The sequence below is a fragment of the Ictidomys tridecemlineatus genome, chromosome 10 (assembly GCF_052094955.1).
Source record: "Ictidomys tridecemlineatus isolate mIctTri1 chromosome 10, mIctTri1.hap1, whole genome shotgun sequence".
Taxonomy (NCBI): domain Eukaryota; kingdom Metazoa; phylum Chordata; class Mammalia; order Rodentia; family Sciuridae; genus Ictidomys; species Ictidomys tridecemlineatus.
In genome coordinates this window covers 116,098,865-116,126,095 of record NC_135486.1, presented here as the reverse complement: position 1 = coordinate 116,126,095, position 27,231 = coordinate 116,098,865, and the positions used below count along the sequence as shown (strand labels likewise).

The following is a 27,231-nucleotide window of genomic DNA, read 5'->3' as shown; positions in this document are numbered from 1 at the left end:
GGAAAACGAAATCTTCCATAAGAAAATCGTAGTTGAGTGGACATTTGTCCCTAGGAGTTGCTTCTGCCTGGGTGAAGACAGTGGTCAGGCACCCAAAACTGTTTGGGCAAGGTTGTCAGATGAAGCATGGAACTCCTAGCTAAAGTTCAATTCCAGATAAACAATGAGTATGTTTTTAGAACAAGTGTGTCCCCAGTGACTGAGTGGGTTACATTTCTAAAATATGTGCTGACTGTCTGACATTAGAACTTAGTTGGGTATCCTGTATTTTTTCTTAAGTCTGGCAACACCCATTCTGAAAAAGGCTAACAGGTAGTGTACTCTTGGCCTTCCAATGAATGCAGCAGCCCTGCCTTTCTTCACAGAGCACAGGCAAACCAAGTCCAGAAACACTTTTTCCTTTTATTTCAGAAGAAAGGAAATAAAGGTGGACACTTGCCCACCCCTCCCCCTTAGCTCTTGCCTCACCCAGAACAGAATGGAGGAGGCACAGGGCCAGTGTCCCAGAAAGCCTGCCCTTCCCCCAGCCCTTCCTTCCATCAAAGTGGCAAGGTTAGAAAAAAATTAACTAAGTAGTTCCTGCCCTGGTGCTGGACAGGGGCCCCACTAAAGCCAAGGAGGAAGTGGGGGCAGGTGAGGGAAAAGGCCCCCTCCCAGGCAGAGAAGCTGCCCTGGCTGGCTAGGGGGAGGGTGGAGGTAGGTTTTGGGGCACAGGGGAGAGAAGAGCCCTGAAAACCTTTTCCCTTTAACCTGACATATTTATATATTTACAGTGGTAAGTGGGGGAGGATTTCTGGGTGACATTGGTTCTTCAAAGGCAGGGAACAGCCAAATAGCACCCCATCTTGGTCACATTTTCCTGCCTCCTAGCTCCGAAAGCCTTCAGTGGGAAAGGGAGGGTGGAGGAAGGGAATGTTTGAAGGGCCGGAGCCCACGGCTCCCTCCAAAGAAGGTGAGGCGGCAGAGGAGGGGCAACTGGGTCCCACCAAGAGAAGGGCCCTGAGGGACGCGGGAGAAGCAGCCACCATGCCCTGCCTCTCCACCAGCTCCCCTAGCTCCACGGGGCCCGGCCGGCAGGGGCTATGCCAGACCCATCTCCTCCAGCACACTGCGTGGCGACTCATCCTCCTGAGGCAGAGACAGACAGGGTGACGCAGACACCAGGAGAGCAGGGTGGGTAAGACAACCGGCAACCACAAGGAAGGTGGCGGAGTTGGGGAGCACAGAGAGACACGGGGAGGGGGAGAGAAACCATCATGAGCCCAAGGCTGGGGTGGCTGCGAGCACTCAGGGGCGCTCACTAGCCTCCCAGCACCACCCCAGCACCCACAGTGGCATGGAGGGGACCAGGCTGGGCCCATTACCACCCAGAAAACCCACAGCCAGGAGCTGGGTGAGCAGGAAGCTTGGCTTCAGGGAACCTGGGACCAGAGCTGCAAATGTGCTTTCCTGGGGCTGGTGGGTATAGAGAGTAGGGTCCTATTTTGGGGGGTTGGGGGAGGTAGTAAGAGGTTGTCACCAAGTCCCTGAGGGAAGGTAAACTAGACTGCAGAGAGATGAGTCACTAGGGTCTCAGCAGAGCACTAGTAATCAGGGTAGGGGTGCACCAGGGCCTGTGTGTATGGTGTGTGTGTATGAGAGACAGACACACACTGGACCAGTGACGTGGCGAGTTCAGTTTTACCCTTTTTCCTTGTGTAGGGATGAACCCCCCTCTGCCCCTTTTCTCCCCCTCCTCAGAGCCAGCTCAGGTCGGCTTGCTCGTCACTGCAGATTCCGGTGACTCATCTCCCTGCACCAAAGCTCAGCAGTGGCACAGCAGAGAGGGGGCAGGCAGTAATGGGGTGAGGGCGGGGGTGCTGGATAGCAGAGAACCAACATCCAGGCACCCTCCACCCCAGCCCCAATCCTCATGGCCGTCTGCTCCTGAGAAGCAAAGGCTTCTGAATGTGTGTGTTTCAAAAAACCAGGGAAGAGAAGACTGATCTCTGGGTGCCCCTCTCTAATTCTGAGAAACCCCTGACAGTGAGAGAAGCACTAGGTGGGGAAAGAGCTTGCAATGAGGGGACAACTGGCATAGATGTGTGATGGGCCCTTCTGCCTCCCACCCTATGGGGTCAGGGCTTGAGGGAAAGCTGGACAGATGGGTGTGGTGGCGGCCAGACACCACAGGGAAGGGGGCCCCCTTGGTGGCGGGCAGGGTGTCCAGGGGAGGAAGGGTCCCTTCTGCTGTGATGCTCTTCCTCCTCCTCACTGTCCCTGGCCCGTACCTCCTGCAGCAGGTCTGCCTGCTCAATAGCCTTCAGCACACTCTTCTTAGAGGTGTCCTGGACGTCCCCTCCCATCAAAAACTCATCCAGGATGAAGTAGGCCTTCTCAAAGTTGAAGATGATGTCCAGTTCGCACACCTAGGAGGGGGAGGAGAAGGCAGAGTGGCCCATCAAGGTGCGCCCAGTCCCTATTTCCCCATGACCATTCCCCTCGTGGTGGGTTTTTGCTCTGGGTCTCAGTTCTTCCACCCTGAGCCTCAGGACTTGGGTTTTGCTTCTTCTTCCCTCCTTCTTGACTCTTGCCCTCCAACCAGGAAATAAACTGCCTTTGTCTATCCTTGTTCGTGGTTCCTGTTGCACTGCCTCTAATATCTGTGACACTGTTCCCACCAGAGGCTGTGTGAGCCTCCCTCTGTGGCACAGTGGATAGAGACACTGGCCCATGGGGTAGAAGACTTGAGTCCCAAGCAGGGCTCTGCCAAGACCCAGCTAGCTGTACGTATCATGGGGTGTCTCAGCCTCAGTTTTCTCATCTGAAAATGGGGATATCGACACCTCTTTATAGGATAGAATGAGGAGCAAACAAGAGAACCCCAAAGGGCTTTGTGGAGTGGGATACAGAATTGTCTGGCACAAGACTCAGGTTTCCCCCCAGATAAGTGACTTGGATCTCTGGGGGTGGGGCCCTGGGCATTACTATTTTATTCCAATACAAAGCCAAGGTCAGAACCACTGAGGAAATGTGAACTTGTTTCTGTCCTAGCACAAGAAGTCTGAGCTGAGGAGATTAAGTGCCAGATTCTGTCCCTTCCCCACCCCACCTCAACCCGGGGCTTATTAAGGGGCGCAGCTAATAGGCTTAAAGCTTAAAAAGGGAGATTAATTACTGTTCTTATTGCTCCAACTGCATCTCTCCCCTGAGACTGGAAGAGTAGAGATGACTTAGATGGACCTTGGAGTTGAGCAGAAAGGGGGATTTCTGAATATAGAACCGGGGTGAGAGGGGAGACTTACGCTGCCGAAGTATTTGTCCAGGAGCTCCACATACCGGTGGATCAGCTCCAGCGTGATGAGCTCATTGTCTTGGCCCTCAATGGCGCAGCAGAAATAGAGGCTGGCATATCTGTGGAGGGGACACGAGAGACAGCTTGGAACTGGCTTTGGAACCCAGGTATTCTGAGCTTAAATCTCCCATCAGTCCAAGATCTACGCCCCAGCTGGACACAGGCAAGTGGCCCTTGGGTACACAAAGAGTAACTAGCTTCTCAGAAATAAGTAAGGATGTGTGCTCTTTCCTTCTTGACCTCTGATCTGCTCAGATTTGACTCAGCAAAAGCCCAAGCCAACTAACTGACCTGCTCAGAGAAGGAACTGGAAAGGGTGTGTGGGGGGGTGCGCACCTGTATGCTGGGAAAAGTGGAGCAAGGCCTCCGAATGGTGAGAGACAGTAAGGGACACGCACAGTGGACAAGATAGAGCCTATAGGGACAGAAGTATATGTGTGGCAAGTGCCAGGCTTGAGCAATACTAAGCAGGGAACAAGAATTTCTTCAAGGGGAGTTTGGAAAGTACAGGAGGCTGGTGTTCATTGCTGTCCTGGGCTCTGGGTTCTCCCTGACCTAGGAGGCACCTATTTCTCTGCCATTTCAATTCTTTGCCAAACTTCAATCCAGCAGGATGCAGGCGGGTCTGAAAGCAGGTGGGGAGTCACCTCTTATAGACAACTTTGAGGTCCCTCCACTCCAGGAAGCTGCACATCTTGGGTTTTCGAGCCAGAACAACCTGCATAAGCTCCCGAACCATCTTCTTCCGTTCCTTATCTGACGTGGCCAGGTACCATTTTTGCAGCCGCAGCTTTCCCTGACGGCTGAACAGCAGCATGAATCGCATCTGGAGGACATGGACAGAGTGGAGGGTCCGAGATTTTGTTCTGAACCTCTTTCCTCCATACACACAGGCCCAAATTCAGCCCCTTGATTCTCTAATTACGGCTGCCTGCTACTTTCTTAAAAAAATCTACCTGCTGGCTGACAACTCTAGGTGTTCCCACCAGCGAGTAACTTTCCTTCTGGCAGAAGCTATTGCTTTGGTGTGTCTGTCATTTGGGTTCAAGTTCTGATTCTAGTCTATGGCCTTCAGTAACTTGATTTATGTCTCTGGATCTCAGTTTCCCTGTTTGTAAGATGAAGATGATCAAACAACTTCCCTTTCAGAGCTGTTAGAAGGATTAAATGAGTTGATATATGTAACAGTGCCTGGCACATAGGAGGCATTATAACATGTTAGGTATTATTTTTATTCCCTGATGCCCATTTCCTAACTTTGCTTTCTAAAGGAAGTAAAATGCCTAACACAGTGACAAGCGGTACATAGTTAATGCAAAGAGATACCAGTTCCCTTCCATCCTCCTGTATCCACCACCATGCTGAAGTGGGGTACTTGTCTCAAGCTACCTCAGTTTTCCACCCCATCCTATTCATAAGCCCTTGCTGATGTCCCTAAGTGTCTTCCATGGACAGTCGTATGCTCAGGGGTATCTTTCTCCAGATGTATACATGTGTCCAACACTGGACTTGGTGTCAGGATGATCAAACTCCATCCTCCAATCATATGATCCCTAGCTCTTCTCTTCCTTTTAGGGTGCCTCCCACTAAGACCCACACTTCCCCAGACATCAGATGACCAATCTCCCTTTCAGTCCCTTGCTTAGGACAGGGTCATACAGGGTGGCTCCCTTAGGGAATGTCTGTGGAACAAAGAGCAAGCTGGGTGAAGTGGGATGGAGTGCAGAGCCCTCACTACCTCGTGCACCCCAGCTTCCCAATTCCAGGTGTCCCTTCCTGGACTCATTTGCTCCCAACAACTCCCTTCTCCGTGGACACGAGCAGAGCTGGAATCCCGGGGTGTGTACAACAGTACTAGTTTAGTAGGTTAAAAATCAGGATTTGGAGAACTGTTTTTTTTTTGGGGGGGGGGTGGGATGGGGAAGGGGGAGAACCGAGGGGCCCCACGGAGCTCCCGGGCAGCCAAAACATGGGGTGGGGAGCCAGCAGGAAGACGGAAGGCCTGGGTTCCGGAAAGAGAACAGAATGGGGGGCGGAGAACCAGAGGCACTGGAGCCGGGGATCCTCAAACCTGGGTCCCCAGCACCAACCCTCCAGCCCACTCGCCTCCCCACCCAGCCCAGCCTGGGCGCGCATGGCCGGGAACCGAGGTGGGACGTACACGCCGGGACCCGGAAACAACGCCCTCCCACAGCCCGCTTTCTCGCGGGTCCCATCCTGTCTGGGCCTCAGGGGGAGAGCGTTCTGGTGACCCGAGACCCCCGCTAGCTCCCTCCGCGAACAGACCCCTCGCCCCTCGCCTTCGGGTGCTTCCCTGCGGCCGGGGTCGGGGCTCCCTGGACCGAACTCCGAGCCCTGAGAGCTTCTGCCGGCTTGGGACGGTCCCGTCGCCCCTAGACTGTCCCCTCTCGTCGCACAAACGCGCCCCCTCCCCGCCCCTCTCCCGAGTGCCATTTCCAGCTCTTCCTCCCCAGGCCGGGTCGCCCACCCGCTCAGAGAAGTGGGTCCTCGGAGGACCAGAGGGAGGAAAGAGCGGCTCCCAACGAGGGCGGCCCCCAAGGACCCCCGCAGGTGCAGCCCACGCCCCTCGGTTCCCCCCTCCCCTCCCTCTTCGCACAGCCTACCATCCTGCAGCCTCCGGCTCGGCGCGTCCCTCTTCGGCCACCGTAGGTGCCAGCTCCACTCCCTTTCTATCCTTTCTCTTCCTTCCCTCCCTCCCTCTCCGCCAAAGCCCCGCCCCGTCCCGCCCCAACGCGGAGACCCATCTCACGGCGCACTGCGCAGGCGCCAATGCTGCGGGGCGCGCGGGCGGGGCTGGAGGCGGAGAAGCGGAAGCCATGGCAACCAGGTCCTTGACTTCAGCTTTGAGAAGCTCAGTCGTCATGGTAACAAGGCTATCTTGTGGGTGGGTTGGAGGATGGGGGGAAGAGGACAATGAGGTCCTCGAGCTTTGGAGCCTTGGGGGAAAAAGGCGGGAAAAGGGGTGAGAGGTGTCTTTGGGGTTTTTGAGGGAGCAGGGAGGGCTAATGGGAGGGAGGCAGGCAGTTAAGAGGGAATTAGATGAGGAGAGGAGAAATTATATGGAAAAGAGGAATACAAAGGGGTAGTGGGGGGCATGAGGAAAGTATGGAGCTCAAGTATGTATTGAGAATCTACTAGAACAACAGTCTATTAAAGAGAAATATATAGGAAGCCAGAGGAGTGAGAAAAGAAAAGGGAAGGGCTGGTATAAAAGGGATGTAAGGAAAAGGGGGAGAGAAAAAGAATCTTAAAAGGATAGCGTGGGTCAGAACTAAACAAGTAGGTGTAAAAATGTAAATTGTAATGTAAGCCTTCAGTGGTGTGTGTGTGTGTGTGTGTGTGTGTGTAGTAAAGTGAAGGAGTATGAATTTAAGAGAAAACTTATATTTTGTTAGGTTGAAAAATTAATAATTATAGTCCCCATTATTCTCAGGGGGTTGCATTTCAAGACCCCAGTGGATTACTGAAAGCTTAGACAATTCCAGACCCTATATAAAGTATGTTTTATTCCTACACATACATACATACCTACCTATGATAAAGTTCAGTTTACAATTAGGCACAGTAAACGATTAATAATAATAACAGAAAGGGGAACAGCTGGGTATGGTGGCATACTTCTGTAATCCCAGCAATCCTGGAGGCTGAGGCAGGAGTATCCCAGATTTGAGGTCAGCCTCAGCAACTTGGTGAGACCCTAAGTAACTTAGCAAGACTCTGTCTCAAAAAAATAAAAAGGATTTGGGATGTAGCTCAGTGGTAAAGCACCCCTTATACAAAAAGGGGGGCGATTATAACAATATACTGTAATAAAATTGCCACTATGCTTATGCTTTGGAGCAGTTATTCAATAAGATATAGGTTACTTGAACCCAAGCTTTGCAGTACTGCCACAGTCTATCAGCTATTAAGTGGCTGATGGGTGGGTAGCTTATTCAATGTGAATACACTGGACAAAGAGATAGATTTGGGGTGGAGCTAGATTGCATCAGAATGGTGTGCAATTTTAAGAATTTATAAATTGCTTATTTCTAGAAAATATCTATTAATAATTTTGGACTATAGTTGATTGCAGGAAATTGAAACCACAGAAACTATGGATAAAGGGAACTACTATATCTATCTCTAGCTTCTTGTTAGCAACAATTGATGTTTTATTATTATTACTTTATTTTTATCTTTTGGTACTGGGGATTAAACCCAAGGGTGCTTAACCACTGAGTCACATTCCCAACCCTTTTAAATATTTTATTTAGAGACAGGGTCTTGATGAGTTGCTTAGGGTCTTGCTAAGTTGCTGAGGCTGGCTTTGAACTCATGATCCGCCTGCCTCTACCTCTCAAGCTGCTGGGATTATAGGCATGTGCCTCCGTGCCTGGCCTATGTTATTATTTTTTGAATAGCCTTTGAAGCACTTTTTGGTAAAATCTTATGTCTTCATTTTTCTTGTTCTTTGTTAACAACAATTGTTACTAATAAAGTGGGTATAAAAGCATGCTGTAATAAAATTGCTACTTTTGCACTTTAGAGCAGTTATTAAAAAAAATACAGATTACTTGAACACAAGGCAGTACTGTCACAGTCTACCTGATAATTGAGGCGATTACTACATTGTTGGTGAATGATGAATATAGAGAATCTGTGCACTAGAAGTAACTAGAGGTCAGATGTTCTGGTGACAAGAGGGAAGGCCTAGTTCACCTGGTGTGGAAGCTTGTCTCTAACCCCTACTAAAACGTATGGCCTCAAGGGAGTCATTGAACCCTCTATCTTCTTGTTTTGAAAACTAAGAAAGTGGTGGGAAATCTTGGAAGGTGATTTTGAGGATAAAGATAAGATATAGAAAATATTTGCCACATTGTAAATACTTGATAATAGTAGCTATTATTTCCCCCTCTCAACTTGTTTCATTTTTTATTCTTTTCTTTTTCATTTCCCTTCCTCCTCTGTCTATCCTTTATTGCTTGCTAATAGCCTAATCTAAGGCAGGTGGTATATACCAAGGAGATCTTGGTGATGGCCCAGAGAGTTGACTGAATGATCCTGGCATTACTTATTAGGTAAAGCATAAGATCAATGAAGCAAGTTGTTAGAATCAGAAAGGGTGAATCATGATGGAGTTGAAATAAGGAAAAGGACAGAAAGCAAAACAAATGAACAGAAGTGTGTCCCTGAGAGAGAGAAGGTGGCTACATATAGGGAGCGAGGTGAAGAGGCAGCACCTGCCCACATTGGGAAACTCTAGAGACATCAGCTCCATATTCCTTGGATAGCTGATACTTTCTAGAGTTCCTTGACTCAGTGAGACATGTCTAATTGCAAAAAAGATAAGATTAATGAGGGAACTGTTAGAAGATTTTGCTCATGTGGAATAACAGAATTTAAGTGGCTGAGACGAGTTAGAAAATGGTGGACTGGGTTTCTTCATTGTTAGTGAACCTATGAGTTAATAGAGCTGGTGTGCGGAGATGAGTTGACTTGCTGCAGTGGGCAGATGGGTGCAGAGTCATTATGGTGTCTGAGCTGATGAATCACTTGGTGAAAGCAGTGTTAAGGACATTAATCACATAGTAATGTGTGGGACAATTTGAAAGGACAAAATGGAAGGCTGGAAGATCATTGAAGAGGCCGTTTTGGGAACCCAGGTGCAAGGATGAAACGGGGAGGGGCAAATCAAGAGAGATGCCTGTGATGGGCCCACCAGCATCCAAGTGGGGAAGCAGGGAGAGGACTCCGGGATGAGCCTGGAGGCTTGGTGACTCCCTCAGAATACCTGGAAGAGGTGAGATTCTCCTGCATAGCTCCGGAGGGTGTTTGTACTGTCATCCCCCAAACCACACTGACAGCTCCCCTTGCCGTCCCTCATGTGGCTGTAGAATGGTTCCTGTAGCGTTTGGAAGGATGGCTCAGCTGGTTTCAGAAGCCCGGCATCCTTTGAGCCTAGGATCTGCATTTTCCCCTCTTTTGATGCCCTTTGAACCCACTTTGGGTTCATTCTTTAAGTCATTACCTGAGTCAATATGTGCTACTCTAATAAGATGCCTCCAACTGAGTGGTTTATAAAGAACAGCAATTTATTTCTCAAAATTCTGGGGGGTGGAAAGTCCAAGATCAGCTGGTTTGATGTATAAGAGATGCTGTTTTCCAAGATGGTGGCTTCTTCCCTGTTTCCTCACATGTTGAATGAAACCAAAGGGGCTATGTGGAGGGCAGGCTGTGCTCTGCTCTGAGTCACTTCATGACCTGTGGAAAAGCAGTTTCAGGCTGTGCCTAAACCTGAATTGCTCCATGTTGTAAAGCAATCGTTTTACAAAAGGTAGTTTGCCATAAGCTTCTTCATTTTCAGTGCCCAAGCAGAATGACTGTGCACCTTGTTTGTACAAGTAATGACACCATCTGCCTGGCACAACCATAAGGCACAAACTGACGAATGAATTAACCATGCTAATAAGAGTAACCACCTGTGGACTGATGGAATTAATCGGAAGCACATGGGTGTGCAGGTGTATCAAATTCATCTCAGAAAAACCAGACCACTGAATGATGCAGCCCACGCACCTGAGGCCCGTAAAAGGAGGGGCACCCTCAGACTGGACATGGTGGCACCCTGATCCCATCACCTGGTCACTGGTTGTGAGCTTTACCCAGGAAAATTGCCACAGTGATGAACTTCTGATTTCCTGTCCTGTTGGGCTTCAGCAGAACATGGTTCCTTCTGCCTGTGACGACCCTGTATGGCCCACTCCAAGCTGACATCTCAAGCTGACATTCTGGAACTGCCATCCATCTGGACCTTGGCCTAGAATAAGTTCTTGCGTGTTGAACAAGCTCTTGATTGGTTCCTAATCTTATTTGATCACCTACAGGGACCTTGCGTTAGAATCTGCCCTCTGCCTTCCCTCTCAGTTCTGAATCCCTGTGGCTGTCTTAACCCTTTTTTAGTCTTTCTGTGACACACACACACACACACACACACACACACACACACACACACACACACACAGTGTGATGTGTGACTTGAGTGTAAAACTATTAGAAATTAAGATTGGAACTTGCATTTGCCCAACTTTTGATACCAGATAACCCATGAATATTCAGTAAACTGCCACTTATGAAAATGGGAGAGCACGTGAATTTACTGTCATTGTTGAATTCTGACATTGTGGAAAGACCCAGACATGCTTGGTCTATGCTAGTGATAGCATGCTCCCAACAGGCTAAATAAATAAATATAATTAAGAGGATGGAATCCCTCAAGTTCTTTTATAAGGACACCTAATCCTCTGCGTGAGGATTGCTCAGTCACCTCCCAGAGGCCACCTGCTTAATACTGTTGCATTGGGGATTAAGTCTCAACTTGAACTTTAAAGCAGACTCCATTATTCAAACCATCTTGGGCGCAATGGTGCCTGTGATTAGCAATTCCGGAGGTTGAGGCAGGAGCATGGCAAGTTCGAGGCCATCCTGGGCAATTTAGTGAGAGCATGTCTCAAAATAGAAATAAGCCCATAAAGAAAAAGGTTTGGGGATGTAGTTTAGTGGTAGACCACCCCTGGATTCAATCTCCCAATACTGCAAAACAAAAATAAATAAATAAAAAATTAAGAGGATGGAATCCCTCAAGCTCTCTCTCTCTCTCTCTCTTTTTAAATATTTATTTTTTTAGTTTTAGGTGGACACAATATATTTTGTTTCTATGGGTGCTGAGAATTGAACTCAGTGCCTCACACATGCTAGGTGAGTGCGCTACCACTTGAGCCAAATCCCCAGCCCCTCAAGCTCTCTTATAAGGATACCTAATCCTATGCAAAACATAACAGCAATAGTTCATAATTCCCTGATGATGTCATTTGCAGTTATTTTTAAACTCTTTTTAGTGATAATTCATACGGAACCTTACATGCTCTTACCCTCAGTCCTGAACATATGTATACTTTCTATGGTAGTTTTGTCATTCTTTTTTTGTCTCCTAGACTCTAGACCCCCTTCTTGCAGTTTGGTACCACCCCATCTTGAGTCTCCAGAGACATAGACCAACCATCCCACTATAGCATTCGAAATTTCCAGATATGCTATTTTGCAACCTCTTTTGTGGGCACAGCATGGCCGTGTCTGGTGGCCTCTTCCCATCTGTGCACCTGCCTGGACTTTGGTCTAGGAGTGGATGAGGGGATGGAGGGTAGGTTAGACTCTGTGAAAGGGCAGAGGGTAAAGTTCCTGGGATGGCAGTGCAGTCTTGTTGGGGACTGTCCTGGGTCTAGTTTGGGTATGGGTGTGTTGTGGGGGGCTCAGCTGAGATTTGGGGTTTTGTTTCTAGTATGAGACTTGGAGACTTGGATCCCTTCCTTTTGAGCTTCAGTTAGAAAGAGTTGGTTTATATCCGGGCGTGGTGGTGCACACCTGTAATCCCAGTGACTCGGGAGGCTGGGGTAGGAGGATCACAAGTTCAAAGCCAGTATCAGCAACTAAGCGAGGCCCTAAGCAACTTAGCAGATCCTGTCTCAAAAAAAATAAAAAAAGGACTGGGAATGTGGCTCACTGGTTAAACATCCCTGGGTTCAATCTTTAATACCAAAAAAAAAAAAAAAAAAAGAGCCTGTTTCTGTTGCACCTGAGAACTGACTAGCAAACTTCCTTATCAGGCCGTGTCATCCACTGACCTCCTCTGTGCATAGCCTCATCTCTTCAGCTCAACTGCAAGATCCTGGGGGATGGTATCATACACATTCTTAATTTCTTCCCATCACGCAGCACAGTTTGTTAGTTGGCTTCAGCTGTGGTCTGTATAGATTTTGCTGTGGTTTGAGGGTACCCCCAACGTTCATGTGCTGGCACCCTAACTCCTCACTGTGTTGGGAGGTGGCATCTTGAAGAGGTGATCAGGTCGTTCAAGGGGATCCATGCCTTTCTCATTCTCGCAGGCCTGCGTTAGTTATCTAGAGAGGCTTGTCAGAAACCAAGTTCACCTTCCTGCTTCCTTGCTTCTGCCCTTTGGTTTTCCTCCATGAGTCAGAGCAGCCCAAGGCCCTCACCAGAAGCCATGCAGATGCCAGAGCCATGCTCCTAGACGTCCCAGCTGCCAGAACTGTGACTTCAAATAAACCTCTATTCTGTATAAATTATCCAGTCTTAGGTATTCCATGGTAGCAACAGAGGATGGACTAAGTCATCAAATATAAATATTTAAATCTTACTTCTTACCCCAAAATAGTCAAAATTCTAATTTCTTATTTAACACTGTACGTTTTATATCTGCTGTTCCTGCTGCATGATAGATGGCCTTCTCCAGCTGTTCCGGTACAGAGCGGACACGGCTCAGTCACCTGCTGTTTAGACTGATACGCATCCCCATGTGAAGGTCTTGCTGTCACCTCAAACTTCCCTTGCTACAAACAAGTTGCTACCTCCTTCTGCCTTCCTGTGAAGCCACCCCATCTTTTGATTTCCCATGTGACTACTGTCACTCACTGACCCTACACTCAAAAGTTATAAGCCTGGAACGCAAAGGGTAATAAGAAAGGACACATGACAGAGACAGGGAACACCAGCTGGGTTATCAGAGGAGAGAGCGAGCAGCAGGAGCTAATCCAGCAACTCAGGACTTCATCCTCACCTGTGTCTTTGGAACCTGTTTTTTTTTTTTTTTTTTTTGCCATGATCTTTCCTTTGTGATTTTGCTGACACCATTTTCTAGAATGTTCTACTCCCCGAACCCAATCGATCATATTCAATCAAACATCTGCCCTCTGATGAACCTGTGTTCTAGTCTGGACTAGAGCAATTGTATCCAGAATGTTCCTTTGATTAATCTTTCAATAATGCATTGCTTTTCAGCTTTCTGGTGTCTCTTCTCCTTGGGAACCTGATGTTAAGAAGCATCACTTATTCTTTTTCTCAATGCTTCATAGTACCTAATGTGAAGTTTGTTGTTTTTTTTTTTTTTAAAGAGAGAGAATTTTATATTTATTTTTTTTTTTAGTTTTCGGCGGACACAACATCTTTGTTTGTATGTGGTGCTGAGGATTGAACCCGGGCCGCACGCATGCCAGGCGAGCGCGCTACCGCTTGAGCCACATCTCCAGTCTCCTAATGTGAAGTTTGGCTTTCAAATAAATTTTTGTTCGATTGGATGGAGTTCAGATTTGGAAAGATTTTGGTTGAAGCCACAGCTGCTGTTTTGGAGAAGAATCTTCCATTAGAGTCAAAGCGACATCTGGTGGCTGGGGGACAAAAGGCCATGTTCAGGAAGCTGGTGTTGTGGCTGATGCGGTAGCATGTGTAAGTGCACAAGGTCCTGGTGACTGGCATGTGAGGGCAGCACTGTGGCACTCTCTGAGTCCTTCTTTGTTTCCAGGGAGACTTGTTGCTGCTGATAGATGCCACAGAGAGAAGCAATCCAACGCCACGACAAGCACAGAGATGCTCACTACATGGGGCTGTTAAGTAATAATGGTTGTAATGGCAGGAGCTAGGCACAGTGGCACCTATAGTCCCAGTTGCTCAGAAACCTGAGGCAAAAGGATCTCTTGAACCCAGGAGTTGGAGGCCAGCCTAGGCAACATAGCAAGAGCCTGTCTCAAAAAAATATAATAATAATAGTAATAGTAGTAGTAGTAGTAGTAGCAGCAAGTTTCTTAACCTCTTTGTGTCTTAGGTCTCATCTCTACATAAAAGTTTGCCACTATTATTACAACAAAACTTACTTCAGGAGCCATTTCAAAACAGGGTTTGGAAAACAGGTAGTATTTCCTGGATCAATTTTATTCTGATAGAATATTTTTACATCAAGGGACTTCTGACATTCATGTCGTTGCCCTCCATGGTAAGGTTCATCATCTCCCTGGGTGAGATTGATAAGAAATCTGCAGAAATGGTGGCTGGAGGCAGGTCTTGTTAGTTTTTCATCCGTAAAGAAATAGAGAAAGGAAGAAAAACTTTGAACAGCCAAGGAAGGGGGCCAGGGCAAAGTCAAACAGGATGTCAGGCCTCGCGCTGTGACACCGCGTGCTCTTCTTTATCCTCGCAGTATCAGAGAAGCTGAGCACGCTGTTAAATGGGGCAGTTCCCAGTGCAAACTTCCCCTGTTGATAAGGGGGCCTTTTGAAGAATTCTTGTCTCTTGAACCTTCTCAGCATGGATGGACGGTTTTTGAACTGTATACTACAGAATTAGAGCTAACTTGTCCTGGTTTTTGAAGCATTTTGTGCAAAAAGATTTTCTTAGAATTCTAAGAAAATATGTTACAAATGGATTCCTCTTCAGTCCCCAGCCCAAGCCCTGGAATTGGTCATATTTTCAGGTTATAAAGAGGTCAAAGGATATACCTGGATTTCAGTGTTCCTGAGTTCTTAGACTGTCACCTTCGGGACCCTAGCTACCCCTGTGAGCTCAAAGTGGGCTCGGTGAAGAGAGGAAGGCAGGAAGAGGGATACTTGCTACCAGCTGAAGTTATGGTCAGAAATCCCAAAGTGGAGCTATCTTGTGAATCGGATGGGGCTAGTGTTTGTGTTTCTGGGTTAAGCTAGCCCAAAGTAGGCCCAGTGCCTCTAGGCTCTTTGATTCTTTGGTTCCATAACTGTATTTTCTCCCTAGAAAGCTTGCCAGTTGCACAGTGAGGACAGCACAGGAAAGATGTAGACTTGTGAGATTCAAAGACAGCCTCTCTGATTCTTCAGAAAACTTGGAATGGAACCATCAGTTGACCCAGTTATCCTACTCCTCAGCATATACCCAAAGGACTTATAATCATACAATAGTGACACAGCCACATCAATGTTTATAGCAGCTCAATTCACAATCACTAAGCTATGGAACCAACCAAGGTGCCCTTCAACAGATGAATGGATTAAAAAATGTGGTGTATATATACACAATGGAATATTGCTCAGCCATAAAGAAGAGTGAAATTATGGACTTTGCCAGTAAATAGATGAAATTGGAGACTGTCACGCTAAGGGAAATAAGACAACCCCCCAAAAACCAAAGGCTAAATGTTCTCTCTGATTTGAGAGTATGGCACAATAAATGGCAGGAAAAAGAAGAATAGAAATTCAGTGGATTAGACAAAAGAGAATGAAAGAAAGGGAGGGGAATGGGAATAGGAAAGACAGTAGAATGAATCAGACATGAGTTTCCGATGTTCATATATGAATACACAACCAGTGCATTCATCATGTACAACCCCAAGAATTAATTAGAATAAGTTATACTCCATCTATGTATAATATGTCAAAATACATTCTAGTGTCATGTATATAAAAATAAAAAATAAAAATAAATAAATGACAGCCTTCTCTCTAAAATGGGGAGAACTTTCATGAGCCATCCATCTTGTCTCTTGCCTTGGTTTCCTCTGGCTTTCTAGGGGAGAAGACCCTTTCAAGCTTGATTAGACTTTGGGGACCCTCTCACTACATTAGTCTCATGGGAAAAGAAAAAGGTGAATTGAAAGGGAGGAACCCATAAGGAAGGGGTGCCCACCAACCAGATAGCCTTAGAACATCTGAGCACACCACGCTGGAGGTGCCCAAGAATGCCCCCACTGGCCCTTCAGAGGGGTGGGGCCGGGCAGAGGCCTTTGGTACTTTTGAAATGATTGAGGAGTCAATGATTGAGTACCTTGCTAGGTTTACTCTAAAACACATCATGATCAGAATTTGCCCCAAGGAAGCCCGACATCATTTAAGAGAGACAGGGAAAAAAAGATAACGTGAGGGTTCTTTTTGTTCACAGAATAAAATTTCTCTTTATTCACAGCAGTAGGTTTATGTGGGAGTCATGAAGTCTTATTCAAGCTTGAGAAAAGGTAACACTCTCATCGGGCAAAATGGCCACTTTTGATTGTTTTGCATCATTTGAGAATGTTTGTATCACCAGAATCACACAATTTTAGGAATGGAAATTTCCTAAAGGAGACAGTCACATCATGAGGAGTCACTCTGCAGATACACGAGTCCCTGGTAAACGTGACAGAGTATCTCCCACAGCACTGTTGGTAACAACACCACCAGTGACAAAACCAGGCAACAGCCACCCTTGGTGGGTCAGGACATCTATGGTGCATCTATATAGGCAGCTGGCAGAGCAAACCCGGGAGAGGCCTCTAGCAGTGATCATCAGGCGATGAAGCAGGCTGTACAACACTGTGTGCTGTGTATCTGTGTGTACCACGATTTTATTTGAGTGAAAGAAACGAATTTTTAATATGCTTCTAAATGCTTAGCAGAGCTCTAAAAGAACACCCCAAACTGGGGGACTCTTACATTTCTACTTCTATCTTTTAAACCGTTTGTATATCTTCCTATAAGCATGTTGGGTTTTTATTTTTGTAATTTGAAAAAGTCACTTAATCTGCACCTTGGCCACTGACACATCTCCATCAGTCATCTGGCTGTCCTTGAATCCTGCCAGGGACAGAGAACTCACTACCTCTTAACCACAAGACAGTGCTTTGACGCAGAACGCATAGGTGCTTAGTTCCTATTTAGAAATGAGTTGGGCATCCAGAGGGCTGGACCTATCAATCCTGTCTTTAGAGTTCTGGAGTTGGGTGTCACACAATTTTGATAGTTAATGTTTTTTTTTTTTTTTTTTTTTAGTTAAAAAAATAGTTTTGAATATGTGAGCAGAAACTAATTGGGGGAAGTGTGTCCTCTGCCAAGAGGCTTTCAACTACCAGGAGGGCTGGGAGCATAGCTCAGTGATAGAGCCCCTTCTTAGCATGCAGTGAGGCCCTGGATTCCTGGGTTCCATCTCCAACATTGGAAAACACACACACACACACACACACACACCCCTGGAGGAAAAGAATAAGAGACTCTTGAGAAGATGTTTTAAGGAGGTTATTAAGAATATGCTAACAAAAAAGCCTTGTTTTCAAAGAACCTGATTTCTAGATGCAGCTGGGGAGTAGGAAGCATCATCGCCTGGGAGTAGAGCTTTGGTTCTCAGCAGGAAGGCTGTCTAGAGAGTGTTGGATCCAGGGTGGTGTGGCTGGATTGATTCAAGGGCAATCGTAGGCAAAAGAAGGGTGACTTGATCTGGGCTGGAGAGATGAGGAGCAGGGGCAGGTGGCTGGGGAGCCTTTGGTGGTGGAAGGAAATACACTTGAGAACCTGCAGGGATGGGGCAATCAGGCCCGCCTGGGCTGGTGGGAAATGTCTGGGGAACCTTTCACTTTTCTTTCTCTTGATGCCGGGGTTTGAACCCTGGGCTTCAGGGGGTGCTAGGCAAGTGCTCTACCACTGAGCTACACCACCAGCCCAAGACTTTTAGCAATTTTGTGAATATGCTAGGGATTAAACTCAGGGCCTTGTAAGTGCTAAGCATGTGCTTGTCACTGACTACAGCCCCAGTCCCTTCTTTCCTTTTTTAGGATGTTTCCCAGGGGAGAATCAATCTCTCTCTCTCTCTCTGTCACACACACACACACACACACACACACACACACACACACACACATACATACACACACACACACACACACACACACACACACTTTTGGAGTCTTGCCTTGCTGCAGACCTGGGTGACCCATCTTGGAGACCCACCCACGGCAGGTCAACAAGCCTGTGCCTGTAATATGTATCTCACCAAGATCCCTGCCACCTGAGAAATCTTCCAGCCAGCAGGGTCCCAATTCTTTGCACCATGCGAAACATAGAAGCTAAGAGCAGGGACTGTCTTGGCATATTCTTGTACTTATTTTATTTTTTAAATAATTTTTTTTCTCATTTATATATCAAAAGTGAAAAAGCATATAAGTCAACACAACTTCGAGAACATTCAGCCCCACATTTGGGGACTCCTATGGTAACCATGTGTGGCTGTCACTGTCCAGTGCATAATGAATTCAGAAACAAACAACAAACAAACAAAAAACAGTGAATGAGGCTATTTCGGGAGAGAGGATGTCAGGGTGACTCAGCTTCCATGAGATGACACTCATTTTGCATCTACGCGCAGTTCTGCAGTAAGCAGGTCTTGGTGCGGTACCCCAGCTGGTCGGTTTTCAAAAAGATGAATTAAGTGGGGTGGCTGAGTCCGAGCTAGCTGTCTCCTCCATCCGCCCCCCCCTCACGTGTCCACTGCTCACACATAGCAGCCGGAAATGACACATTGAAGTGAGTCACCACTGCGGCTGTGAGTCACCCTGTAATTGGGGAAAGTTCTGTCCTGGTAGGTCATTCAGCCCCTTGCATCTCTGCTCCTAAATATATTGGAAAAATCTGAAACCATCCTGTCCTCCCTCAGGCCTCTCTCACCCACACCATCCTTTTGGTGTCTAATGAGGGCTGCAATTTGACCACCTTGGCAGGGGCCCTAAATCCATCAGGTGGAAAGAGAGGTGCTGTGGGGTCAAGCAGCCACAAGGTGGCAGTGTGTGCACCACCTCGCTTGCGCCCATCGGGGGATGAGGGTGGAGTGCCAGGCTCTGAGGTGCTTGCATGACACAGCCCACGAAGGAACATTCTGAGCAAGTTTAAATAACACTTTCCCCTTAACAGCCCTCACCCTCTCTAACACGCACACAGGGCAAGGCTGAGATAAATACTCAAACACACCCCTGGCCTCCCCCTCCCCGCCAGGAGATCTGGGGTGGGGGGCCAGGCACACATCTGACCTTTCTTCCTCAATTCCTACAAAAATAAAGTTTATGGGAAGCAAAAATCTGCTTCTATAAGTAAACAAGTCACCTACACTCCAAAATAATATATGTGGGATGCTTCTGGGGTGGGCGGGGGCAGGGAGGCTGGGCACGGGGTGAGCATTGGGTCCGCCCATCTGCAGCTAGAGTGGACTTTGAGATGAAAGAGCGTTTCTTCCATGGCCTTCTCTGGCCTGTCGCCAGCCTCGGCAGGGGTGGCAGACAGCGCAAGAGTGACAGCAGCGTGACTGGAACACAAACGGTCTCTAGCAAGCACACAGAAGCTCCTGCAGGCCCTGTGGTTCCATTCTGCCAGGGCCTCCGTGGGAAGCAGGTCCAAAGGCCGAGCAGGCAGGGAGATGGGCAGAGGCAGCTGTGCCCGCCATTCCTTCCGCAGGTTTTCCGGTCTGGCTTGGAGACCTTTGTGTTCAGGGGTCTCTCACGGTGGGCTCTCTAGCTGGGCAGTTACCCTGCAAGATCCTCCCACCTCCGAAAGAGGCTGAGGTCATAGAGTCGACTGGAAAGAATTTACCATTGGGGAAAAAGATACAAATGCCTTCTCTCTCCCCAGAAAGAGTCATCACAACAAAAATTCCTTTCTCCGGAGTTTGCTTCTTCCCTTCATGACACATCTCCAGTTTTGGTCCCTGATGAGAGCTTCTTTTCCTCTGGTTAGGGCTCCATCACTTGGCCCATGAAAAGCACTGCCCCTGGGGGGGGGGGGGGAAGAACAGGAAGTGGAAGTTGAGAACAGGAAGCCTGAAATTTACAGATCAACTGAGACCTGAGCAGGTAGGTGACTGTCTGGGGTCACAGGTACTTAGATGACTGAGTTAGGACTGTGTGGTCTACCCCGGAGCATCATCTCCACCAAGGGGGTGGGGGAGTGGAACCAAGTTCTATATTCCTTGCCCAGAGTCCTTGGTGAGGGGCGGTGGAGGGGCGTCTACTTCTGCATGGGCTGGAGTACCCCAGGCAAGGATGTTGGGAGGACAGGGGACACTGTGGAGTTTCGTGCTCACCTGTGGGGTTGTGTCGAACCACAAAGAGGAAGGGTCGGTCCATGACAATCTCCTCAGGTGCCATGCGGGCTGAGACCAGGATGGCTAGGAGAGAAGGGACAATGTCTTAGGACAGAGGGACCTCTGTACCAGTGCCTGAATGGATCCCCAGGGACTCTGGTATCACCGGCCTTCCATCTGACAGCAGCACTCGGAGGTGACTTTGCCTCTCTGAATATGGGTCTTGGGGGTTGGGGGATGTCTTCTGAGAACTGGTTTCTTCCAGAGGTTGGACTGACATCTTTCAAGTGTTCTCTCAAACACTTTTAGGGCTTACTGATCAGCAAGCTCCTTACATTTAGGTCACACTGTGAGACCAACCTGGGCTTTCATTTGGAGGACTTTTCCACATTCAGGGGCCTTAGGAGTCCCAGGGAAAGTGGGCCCCTTTCCAGGTTGAGAAACGCGTGGGGGAGTGTCATGACAGGGCCACTGTCCCCAGCACAGGAAGTGTGCTCTGAACAGAGAGGCCCACATGGAACTGGGAAGGGGGGTCCATTTGGGGTCTAGGACTAGTTATTCTGCAGGGTGAGTGAGGCATTGGCTGGTGGCCCTCCTAGTACCCTTGGGCTGGGCTGAGACTGGTGGAGCCTCTCCTGCCAGACTCACCCGTGGAGGAGGATGCTACCGTGCCACTCTCGTTCACCTCGATCTTGACTTTTTGCAGCGCTTGTGATACATAGAGAAGCTCTTGGACTGAAACAGAGAGGAATACAAGGTGGATCAGCCACTGGTCTCAGAGCAGCTCCTTTATCCTCTACAGGGGCCCATGACCCATGGGGATAAGTAAGCAGGAAAACCTCTCACCTGAGAGACTCGTGAAGTCCGCCTGGACGGGGCTGAACATGTCAGTCATCCCCAAGTTCTCCAGGGGCTTCCTGAGGTCAACTTCAGTTTCCAGGGAGAACCTGCAGGCAGCAGGGAGAGGGGAGACAGCTCAAGCCCTGCTTCCTGTTACTGGCAGCATCTGCCTCTCCCTGTCCCCCATCAGGTGCAACGGGGGCAGAGCAACAGGGTAGGAAGTCATGGGAACATGGAAGAGGACTGTTTTTTTTTTTCAAATCTGTTTGCAAAGCCTCTCTCTTTGCTGGTGGTTTCTAATATTAATGAACATTCTTCTTCAATCTCCTCACCCCCTTGAATCTGTGACTAATTACTTTCCTCAAATAAGGTAGTATTTTAAGCATAATTTTATTCAATCTGACTAGGGGGCCAAGGGCGAATTCTCCTGCCAGGATGTTTGAATAAAAATCTGGTCTGTAGATTGTGTTTCAGAGAGCTAACCCTGAAGAGGACTCAAGCAGTGAGGTTTGGGGGCACTCTGCTTCCCACCAGGGCACAACTAATCACCTCGATTTTTTTGTGTGTGGTGTGTGAGAGAAACAGAACCAGCTACCCAGCTAAATTCTCCTCTTTCCCCAAGGCTGTCATTTTAGCATCTGGAAGTTGGGAATAAGCCTGTAGGAGTGTCCCAGCAATTCTGGAATTACCCAGCCTCAGCCATCTCCACCCCCTTTGCTTTGTAGAAGGATTGAGAAAATCTGCTCTCCTTAAACTCCAGCCAGAAGCCATAGCTCAGGCTGCCCCATCTTGAAATGATTCCTTTTGTTCCACTGTTAGGATGTTGATTCAAGGAGGTGGGGGGTGGGAGTACTGGTCCTTCCTGCTCTCCTGCATGTAGACCCATTCAGCATCCCTCCCCCACATCGTTTTTCCAGCTCTCCCTTTGGCTGGCTGTCACTGGGTATTTCTGGGGGTGGTCAGTATGGGGGCATAGTCTGGAAATTTCCCTCCAGAGGAGATAAACAGAGGGATGATTCAAGGGATCATAATGGAGCCCAGGCCAGAGCACTTCCCTCCAGCCTCCCACACATGCCCCCACTTGGCAGGCATCAGAGATATGGGAAACTCAACCCGGGGGCAGTAATTTCAGGGAACTGGGAGACAGGGAAGATCAAGACATTGGCAAGCATGGTGAGAGCCTAGAATAGCTTACTTGGGCAGAACTAGGAGGCGGGGCAGCCTGGTCATGTTGCCTTTCCACTGGCTGATGAGCTCAGCATCCAGAATATTGGTGAGGGCAGAAAGGGGCACATCTTTCTCATAGGGAGCTGCGATGAACATGCTGAGGGTCTCCCCATGGTAGGGCAATTCCAAGATGTCATAGTAGTGGCCATCAGGGGTGGTGAACTCAGCTGTGAAGATAACCAAGATGGCGGGTTGGAAATGGCTCCAGCCCTTATTAAAATATCCCAGCCCTGGGTTTTCAGCTATTTCTCCTGTCTTCTCTACTCTTTCTGGAAGCCAAGTGCCATTCCAGATTATTTGTTTGGTATTAGAGTCTCTCTACCACTGAGCCACATTTCTGGCCCTTTTTTGCTTTTTTTAAATTTTAAGACAGGGTCTCACTAAGTTGCCTGGGCTGAATTGCTGGGATTATAGGTATGCCCCACCATGCTCAGCTTCCATTTCCACTTTTGAGGCTTGCCTTCCCACTGTCCCCATTCAGTGTTTGTTTATTTGTTGTCCCCCTGGCCCCTAATGCTGGGGCATTGAACCCAGGACCTCACACAGGTTTGGTGAGTGCTCTACCATAGTCCACATCCCAGTCCACAGTCCATGTTTTGAGTGGCATTTGCTTGTTTTTGCAGCACTGTAGAGGGAACCCAAGGCCTCCTGCACACTAGGCCACCACTCTCGGGCCCTTGGTATAGAGCCCTAGGCCCTATTCAGTGGTTTGATTTCCATTTCCCTATTCTTCTGCCAATTCAATGTAATCTGGTTTCTCTCCTTTTTGACCTTCTTGACCTTCTCTGCCCTCCTCCCAAAACCCTGTCACTATTTCATTCCAATCCTCATCCTTTTAATCCCAAGTCCCATGTAGCCCTCCTCCCAGCCCTATATAATCAGCCCTATATAATCATGCCACACACCCTGAAGTGGAGAATTGGGGTCAGGTGGTTGACCAGATGTGGGCCTGAGAGAATTTCTAGATTTTGGCTTCATCTGGCATGAGAAAAAAAAATTCCTTTCTTCTCCTCTCATTATCCAAGTGGGAATATTTGTCAAAATTGGGGTGAATACTAAGGTTAAACGGAAATGCTCCCTATGATCCTTCTCCCCAAGAAGGCGACATTTTGGATGTTCTCTGGGAGATCCTGGGGAAGAGGGGCCCTCGTTGTGAGATTGAGAAGGGGGGTCTTGTACTTACTGTAGTTAAACTTGTTGGTCTGAGACATCATGGGCACGAAGACAGTGCTGCCATCAGACTTGTGGAAGAGGCGGCGGTGGGTGGCCAACTCTGGGAAGGGCGTCTTCCACTGGCCATTGAAGTAGAGGGCGTTCACCAGCACCAGACGTGTCAGCTGGTCCACAGCCTCCTTGCCAAGTAAGTCACCAATCATACCTGTGGACAGCCAGTCGTCAAAGGGATGTCCATTGAGGGGATTCAGTTAGAGGGTGGGGTGGAATGGGGTGAGTGGATCATTCTAACTGCTTCCAATTTGTTCCATCTTCCGGAGTCCCAGGAAGTCTTTTCTCACCACGCTTTCCTGATGCTAGGATTCTGTTCAGGATCAGGGTTGGAAACTTGACCCTGTCCATTGCCCCAATACTAACATCTGGGCATTGTGTGTACCAATGTTAGTGCTGCTCTTACTAAATCTCATACTTTAGAGGGATGCCTTTGGTGTTGGTTCTTGAGAAAGTCTAATTAAGGAAAATATTAGCTATTGAGCCCTGTACTAAAGCACCTGTGTCTCCAGGGAAGAGCGTGCTGAGGGGAGACCCCTGGTGTCATGGCTCCTTTTCCCTGCCTGCTCACCTTTTGTGTGTCTCTTCACCCAGTCATTGATGATGAGTCTGGCTCTGTCCACCTCTGAGAAGTCCACCTGCTTGACTGTGCTCCGGAACAGCCTGAAGAAGTGGGGCATGAAGCCCTGGACCAGCTTCACATCCCGCTGGACAAAGATGGCGTCTGTGCTGCTGATCTCATCCTTGTTCCATGGTCCTATGAGCTCCTTGTACAGCTGGCGGAGGGCCAGGGCCATGCCCTTCTCTGTGCCGAGGCAAGGACAGTGCATGTTACATTCATGTTGGGCCAAGGACTCCCAGATGGCCAGCCTTCCCCAGGAAGGCCAGACTCTGCTTGGATGCACATGGTTCTTCTGCCCCCTCAGAGGTCTCTGGAGGGAGATTTCATTCCAAACCATAATCTTGACAACTCCCTTCTTTTCTTATAAGTCTTGGTCCTACCCCTTTCTTTGGTTTAGAATGTTTTTCTCTTTTCTTAAGTTACAAACACTAATTTTTATAATAATGTTTATGCCAAATAGTTCAGATGATTCTGTTTAATATTGACATAGCCCTGTGTATTAGGCCTTTTTAGTACTCTCATTCTGTAGAGGAGGAATTCATGGTTTAGAGGAATTAAGGAGCCACAGTTAATAAGGGTCAGTTCCACTGGTCAAGGGCCAGTCAAGGGCAAGTCAAGGGCCCAGTGGTATAAGGTATGTGGGAAGAAGACGGGGAAGTCCCTCTATTGCACAAGGGTGGACCTGGCTGGGCTGGAGCCAGCCTGTCCCCAGCTTCTGCTAGGTTCGGCCTCTACTCTAGGAAGCCCACCTGACTCCCCGCCTCCCACTCTGTCCTGTCTCTCACCATTAATGTTGAATCCCATCGCTGCTTGAATCTGCTTCTGGGTCTCTCCTCCAGTGGTTGCCTGCAGCATGGCCAGCACTGAGGCCACCCCGTAGGGCGAGAAAACCACATTGCGGTCCTTGGAGGCCCGGGCCACCTGCTGAAACACCTTCACTCCGAAGTCTGTGGCCAGATGGGCGGCCTGGTACTCATGCCGGTGCAGGGTGGACCCTTCAACAAAGAGGAGGGCCAGGCCCAGTGCCAGGCAGGCAAAGACTGGAGACAGCTGCATCCTAGAGCAAATGGAAGAGGGTCATATGAGGGAATGTTCTAGAGGATGGCTGAGTGGACAGCTGTGGGCCAGCCTCCTCTTTCTTGGTGCCACCTGGGGATAGATGAACAGGACAGCTTCTGATTCATTAAAGGGTCACAAACAGTGCTGAGCCTGTCAAACTTGGCCTCCATCTGATTCTTTTCACTGGTCAGCCCTGGGGAGACTTAAGCAATTTTTTTTTTTTTTTTTTGTATCGGGAACTGACACTTAACCAATGAGCCACATTCCCAGCCCTTTATATATTTTTTAAATTTAGAGTCAGGGTCTTGCTGAGTTACTTAGGGCCTTAATAAATTGCTGAGACTGGACTTGAACTCTCGATCCTCCTGCCTCAGCCTCTCAAGCCACTGGGATTACAGGCGTGCACCACTGCCCCTGGCTTAATCCTATTTTTTACCTGTGAGAATCTTGCAAAATACCAGTGGGTCTCCCAACCCCTCCAAGGGGCTGAAAGGCTAAATTACAATGACATCTTTGAACTGTGCAACGTTTTCTAATTCTCTTATCGCATGTCCCCAACTACAGCTTCATTTGAGTTAGCAGCATGAAAACCCCCCCTCTCCTTAGGTAAGGAAGCAGCAAGCACCTTGCAGGAGAGGGACAGAGTAAGGTCCTTGTTTCTGGGTGACAGGGTTGTTGGTGGGGCCTGATTACCCTCAGCACTCTCCTGCTGCCAAGCCAAGGTGCCAAGGCAGGATTGGCTCAGAGCTACAGGGGTCTGGGGAAAGAATACAGAGGAAAAGTGGGGATCGAGGATGGAGAAAGCCCCCGGGTGAGAGGTGAGGGAATTTGCTTTTCTCCTACCTGAAGTTCTCAGAGGAGCCTTGTGACTGGCCGTTTGTCCGGCAGGAGCTGCAGCTGTCTAGCCACTGCTGGAGGAGGGGGTGTGGCCTTCCTTCTTGACAGCGCTCTTGGCCTTGCAACCAGCCACAGCTGTGCTCCTCCTGGGCCACTGCTTCCCTTTATACCAGATGCGGGCAGGAAATAGATGAACTCATGTTCCAGCCCCACCCACTTTCTGGCTCTGGAAGTTCGTCTGAACCGCCAGCCAGGCCCCCCTTGCACCTCCCTCTCCAGGGCTTGCTGAGGCGTGTGTGCATGTCACTGTATGTGTACGTGTGTAAGAGAGGGCTTGGGAACAATTGAGCAAGTCCTGATTGCCCGAGTCCCAGGGCCTCCCTTGATCTGACCACCCTGATGCCTGTGTTCCTCTCTCTTTGGTCAGCTTGACCCCTGGCTGTGCCAGATGGTCCATGATGACCAAGGTTCAGGATCACCTTCCCTGGCGCTCAGCTTGGGCAGAAGCAGCCCATGTACTCCCTTCCCGCTGGAGAAACAGGTAGCCGTGGAGGATCCAAGAACCCAATGGACTTTGTGCACTTCTCTCTGCCAGTGTGCTCTACCCAGCACCCTGGCTAAGCTCCTGGCTAAGCTCCTCCCTCCTCTGGGTCTCAGCCCAGTGGCCGCAGGCATGTGGTGTGCCAGGAGGTTGTCTGGGTTCTGACTGTTCTGTACTGGGCCTCCACAGAGGACTGCGGGTCCCTGCCTCGTCCCCACCATGTGCCCGCCCAGCTCCTGATGATGCACAGTTGAGTCCTTCCATGTGTCCAGACTCTCTTGGTGCCCTCGAGGACTCTCCTTGTGCCAACAGCACTCTGACTGGAGTTTGAGGAGTGCTGGGTGGGGTAGAGGTGGGTAGAAGTGGTAACCAGGGATTACCAGGGTCAAGCTTTGGCAAGAATGGACCTTTCATTTCTTTGAGTTGCCTTTGGTGGCTGGGAGGGGCAGCGCCTTCTCCTCCTTCACCCATGACACTGAAGGCTGGAGCTACAGGAGGAGGGACAGGAGAAAGCAGAGTGTCAGTTCATGGTGGGTTTGCGGGATGTGCTTTTAGGGCCTTGGGCTTAAAGGAGAAAGAGTGACGCTGAGTTCTTCAAGGGTGGGCGTTGGCTAGTGTGAGCCTAAAGGACCAGGGGAGGGCGTTGGGGGAGTTTGGAGGATCAGGAGCCCTAAGCCATGTAGCCTGGATGCTGAGGGTGGAGGGGCCACAGGGGAAGGCCGGAGGCTTCCTGCAGGGAGAAAAATGGAGCTGTCTGCTTCAGGGTCCATGCACTGTCATGCTCCTTGTAGGGGACGGGTTTCAACAGGCGGTCTCCATAGAGACAGCTGATGGCAGAGTCACAGGAAGTTTAAGTGG

At 48.8% G+C, this 27,231-nt stretch overlaps 2 protein-coding genes and 3 long non-coding RNA genes across 5 annotated transcripts in view; 3 read left to right on the top strand and 2 right to left on the bottom strand.

The window, feature by feature from the left end:
- Positions 1-382: 382 nt before the first annotated feature.
- Ap1s1 (adaptor related protein complex 1 subunit sigma 1) lies at positions 383-6,078 on the bottom strand. The gene is made up of 5 exons (XM_005328484.5): positions 5,959-6,078; positions 3,982-4,160; positions 3,285-3,393; positions 2,271-2,408; positions 383-1,128 (listed from the first exon to the last, which is right to left on the bottom strand). The coding sequence occupies exons 1-5, from the start codon at positions 5,959-5,961 to the stop codon at positions 1,081-1,083; spliced, it is 477 nt and encodes a 158-aa protein (XP_005328541.1). The 5' UTR covers positions 5,962-6,078; the 3' UTR covers positions 383-1,080.
- Positions 3,389-27,231, top strand: part of LOC120887539 (uncharacterized) — a 73,555-nt gene continuing 49,712 nt past the window's right edge. The window contains exon 1 of the long non-coding RNA XR_013426866.1: positions 3,389-3,497. This is a non-coding gene — a long non-coding RNA (uncharacterized LOC120887539). The remainder of the gene's footprint in view (positions 3,498-27,231) is intronic.
- LOC144367461 (uncharacterized) lies at positions 6,053-15,681 on the top strand. Its single transcript, XR_013426868.1, has 2 exons — positions 6,053-6,219; positions 14,948-15,681. It is a non-coding gene; the product is annotated as an uncharacterized LOC144367461 (long non-coding RNA).
- LOC120887684 (uncharacterized) lies at positions 6,226-11,807 on the top strand. The gene is made up of 2 exons (XR_005731013.2): positions 6,226-9,137; positions 9,702-11,807. It is a non-coding gene; the product is annotated as an uncharacterized LOC120887684 (long non-coding RNA).
- Serpine1 (serpin family E member 1) lies at positions 19,515-25,997 on the bottom strand. The gene is made up of 9 exons (XM_021728567.3): positions 25,839-25,997; positions 24,722-24,993; positions 23,886-24,119; positions 23,274-23,468; positions 22,059-22,257; positions 20,870-20,970; positions 20,672-20,758; positions 20,024-20,107; positions 19,515-19,711 (listed from the first exon to the last, which is right to left on the bottom strand). The coding sequence occupies exons 2-9, from the start codon at positions 24,990-24,992 to the stop codon at positions 19,674-19,676; spliced, it is 1,209 nt and encodes a 402-aa protein (XP_021584242.1). The 5' UTR covers position 24,993; positions 25,839-25,997; the 3' UTR covers positions 19,515-19,673.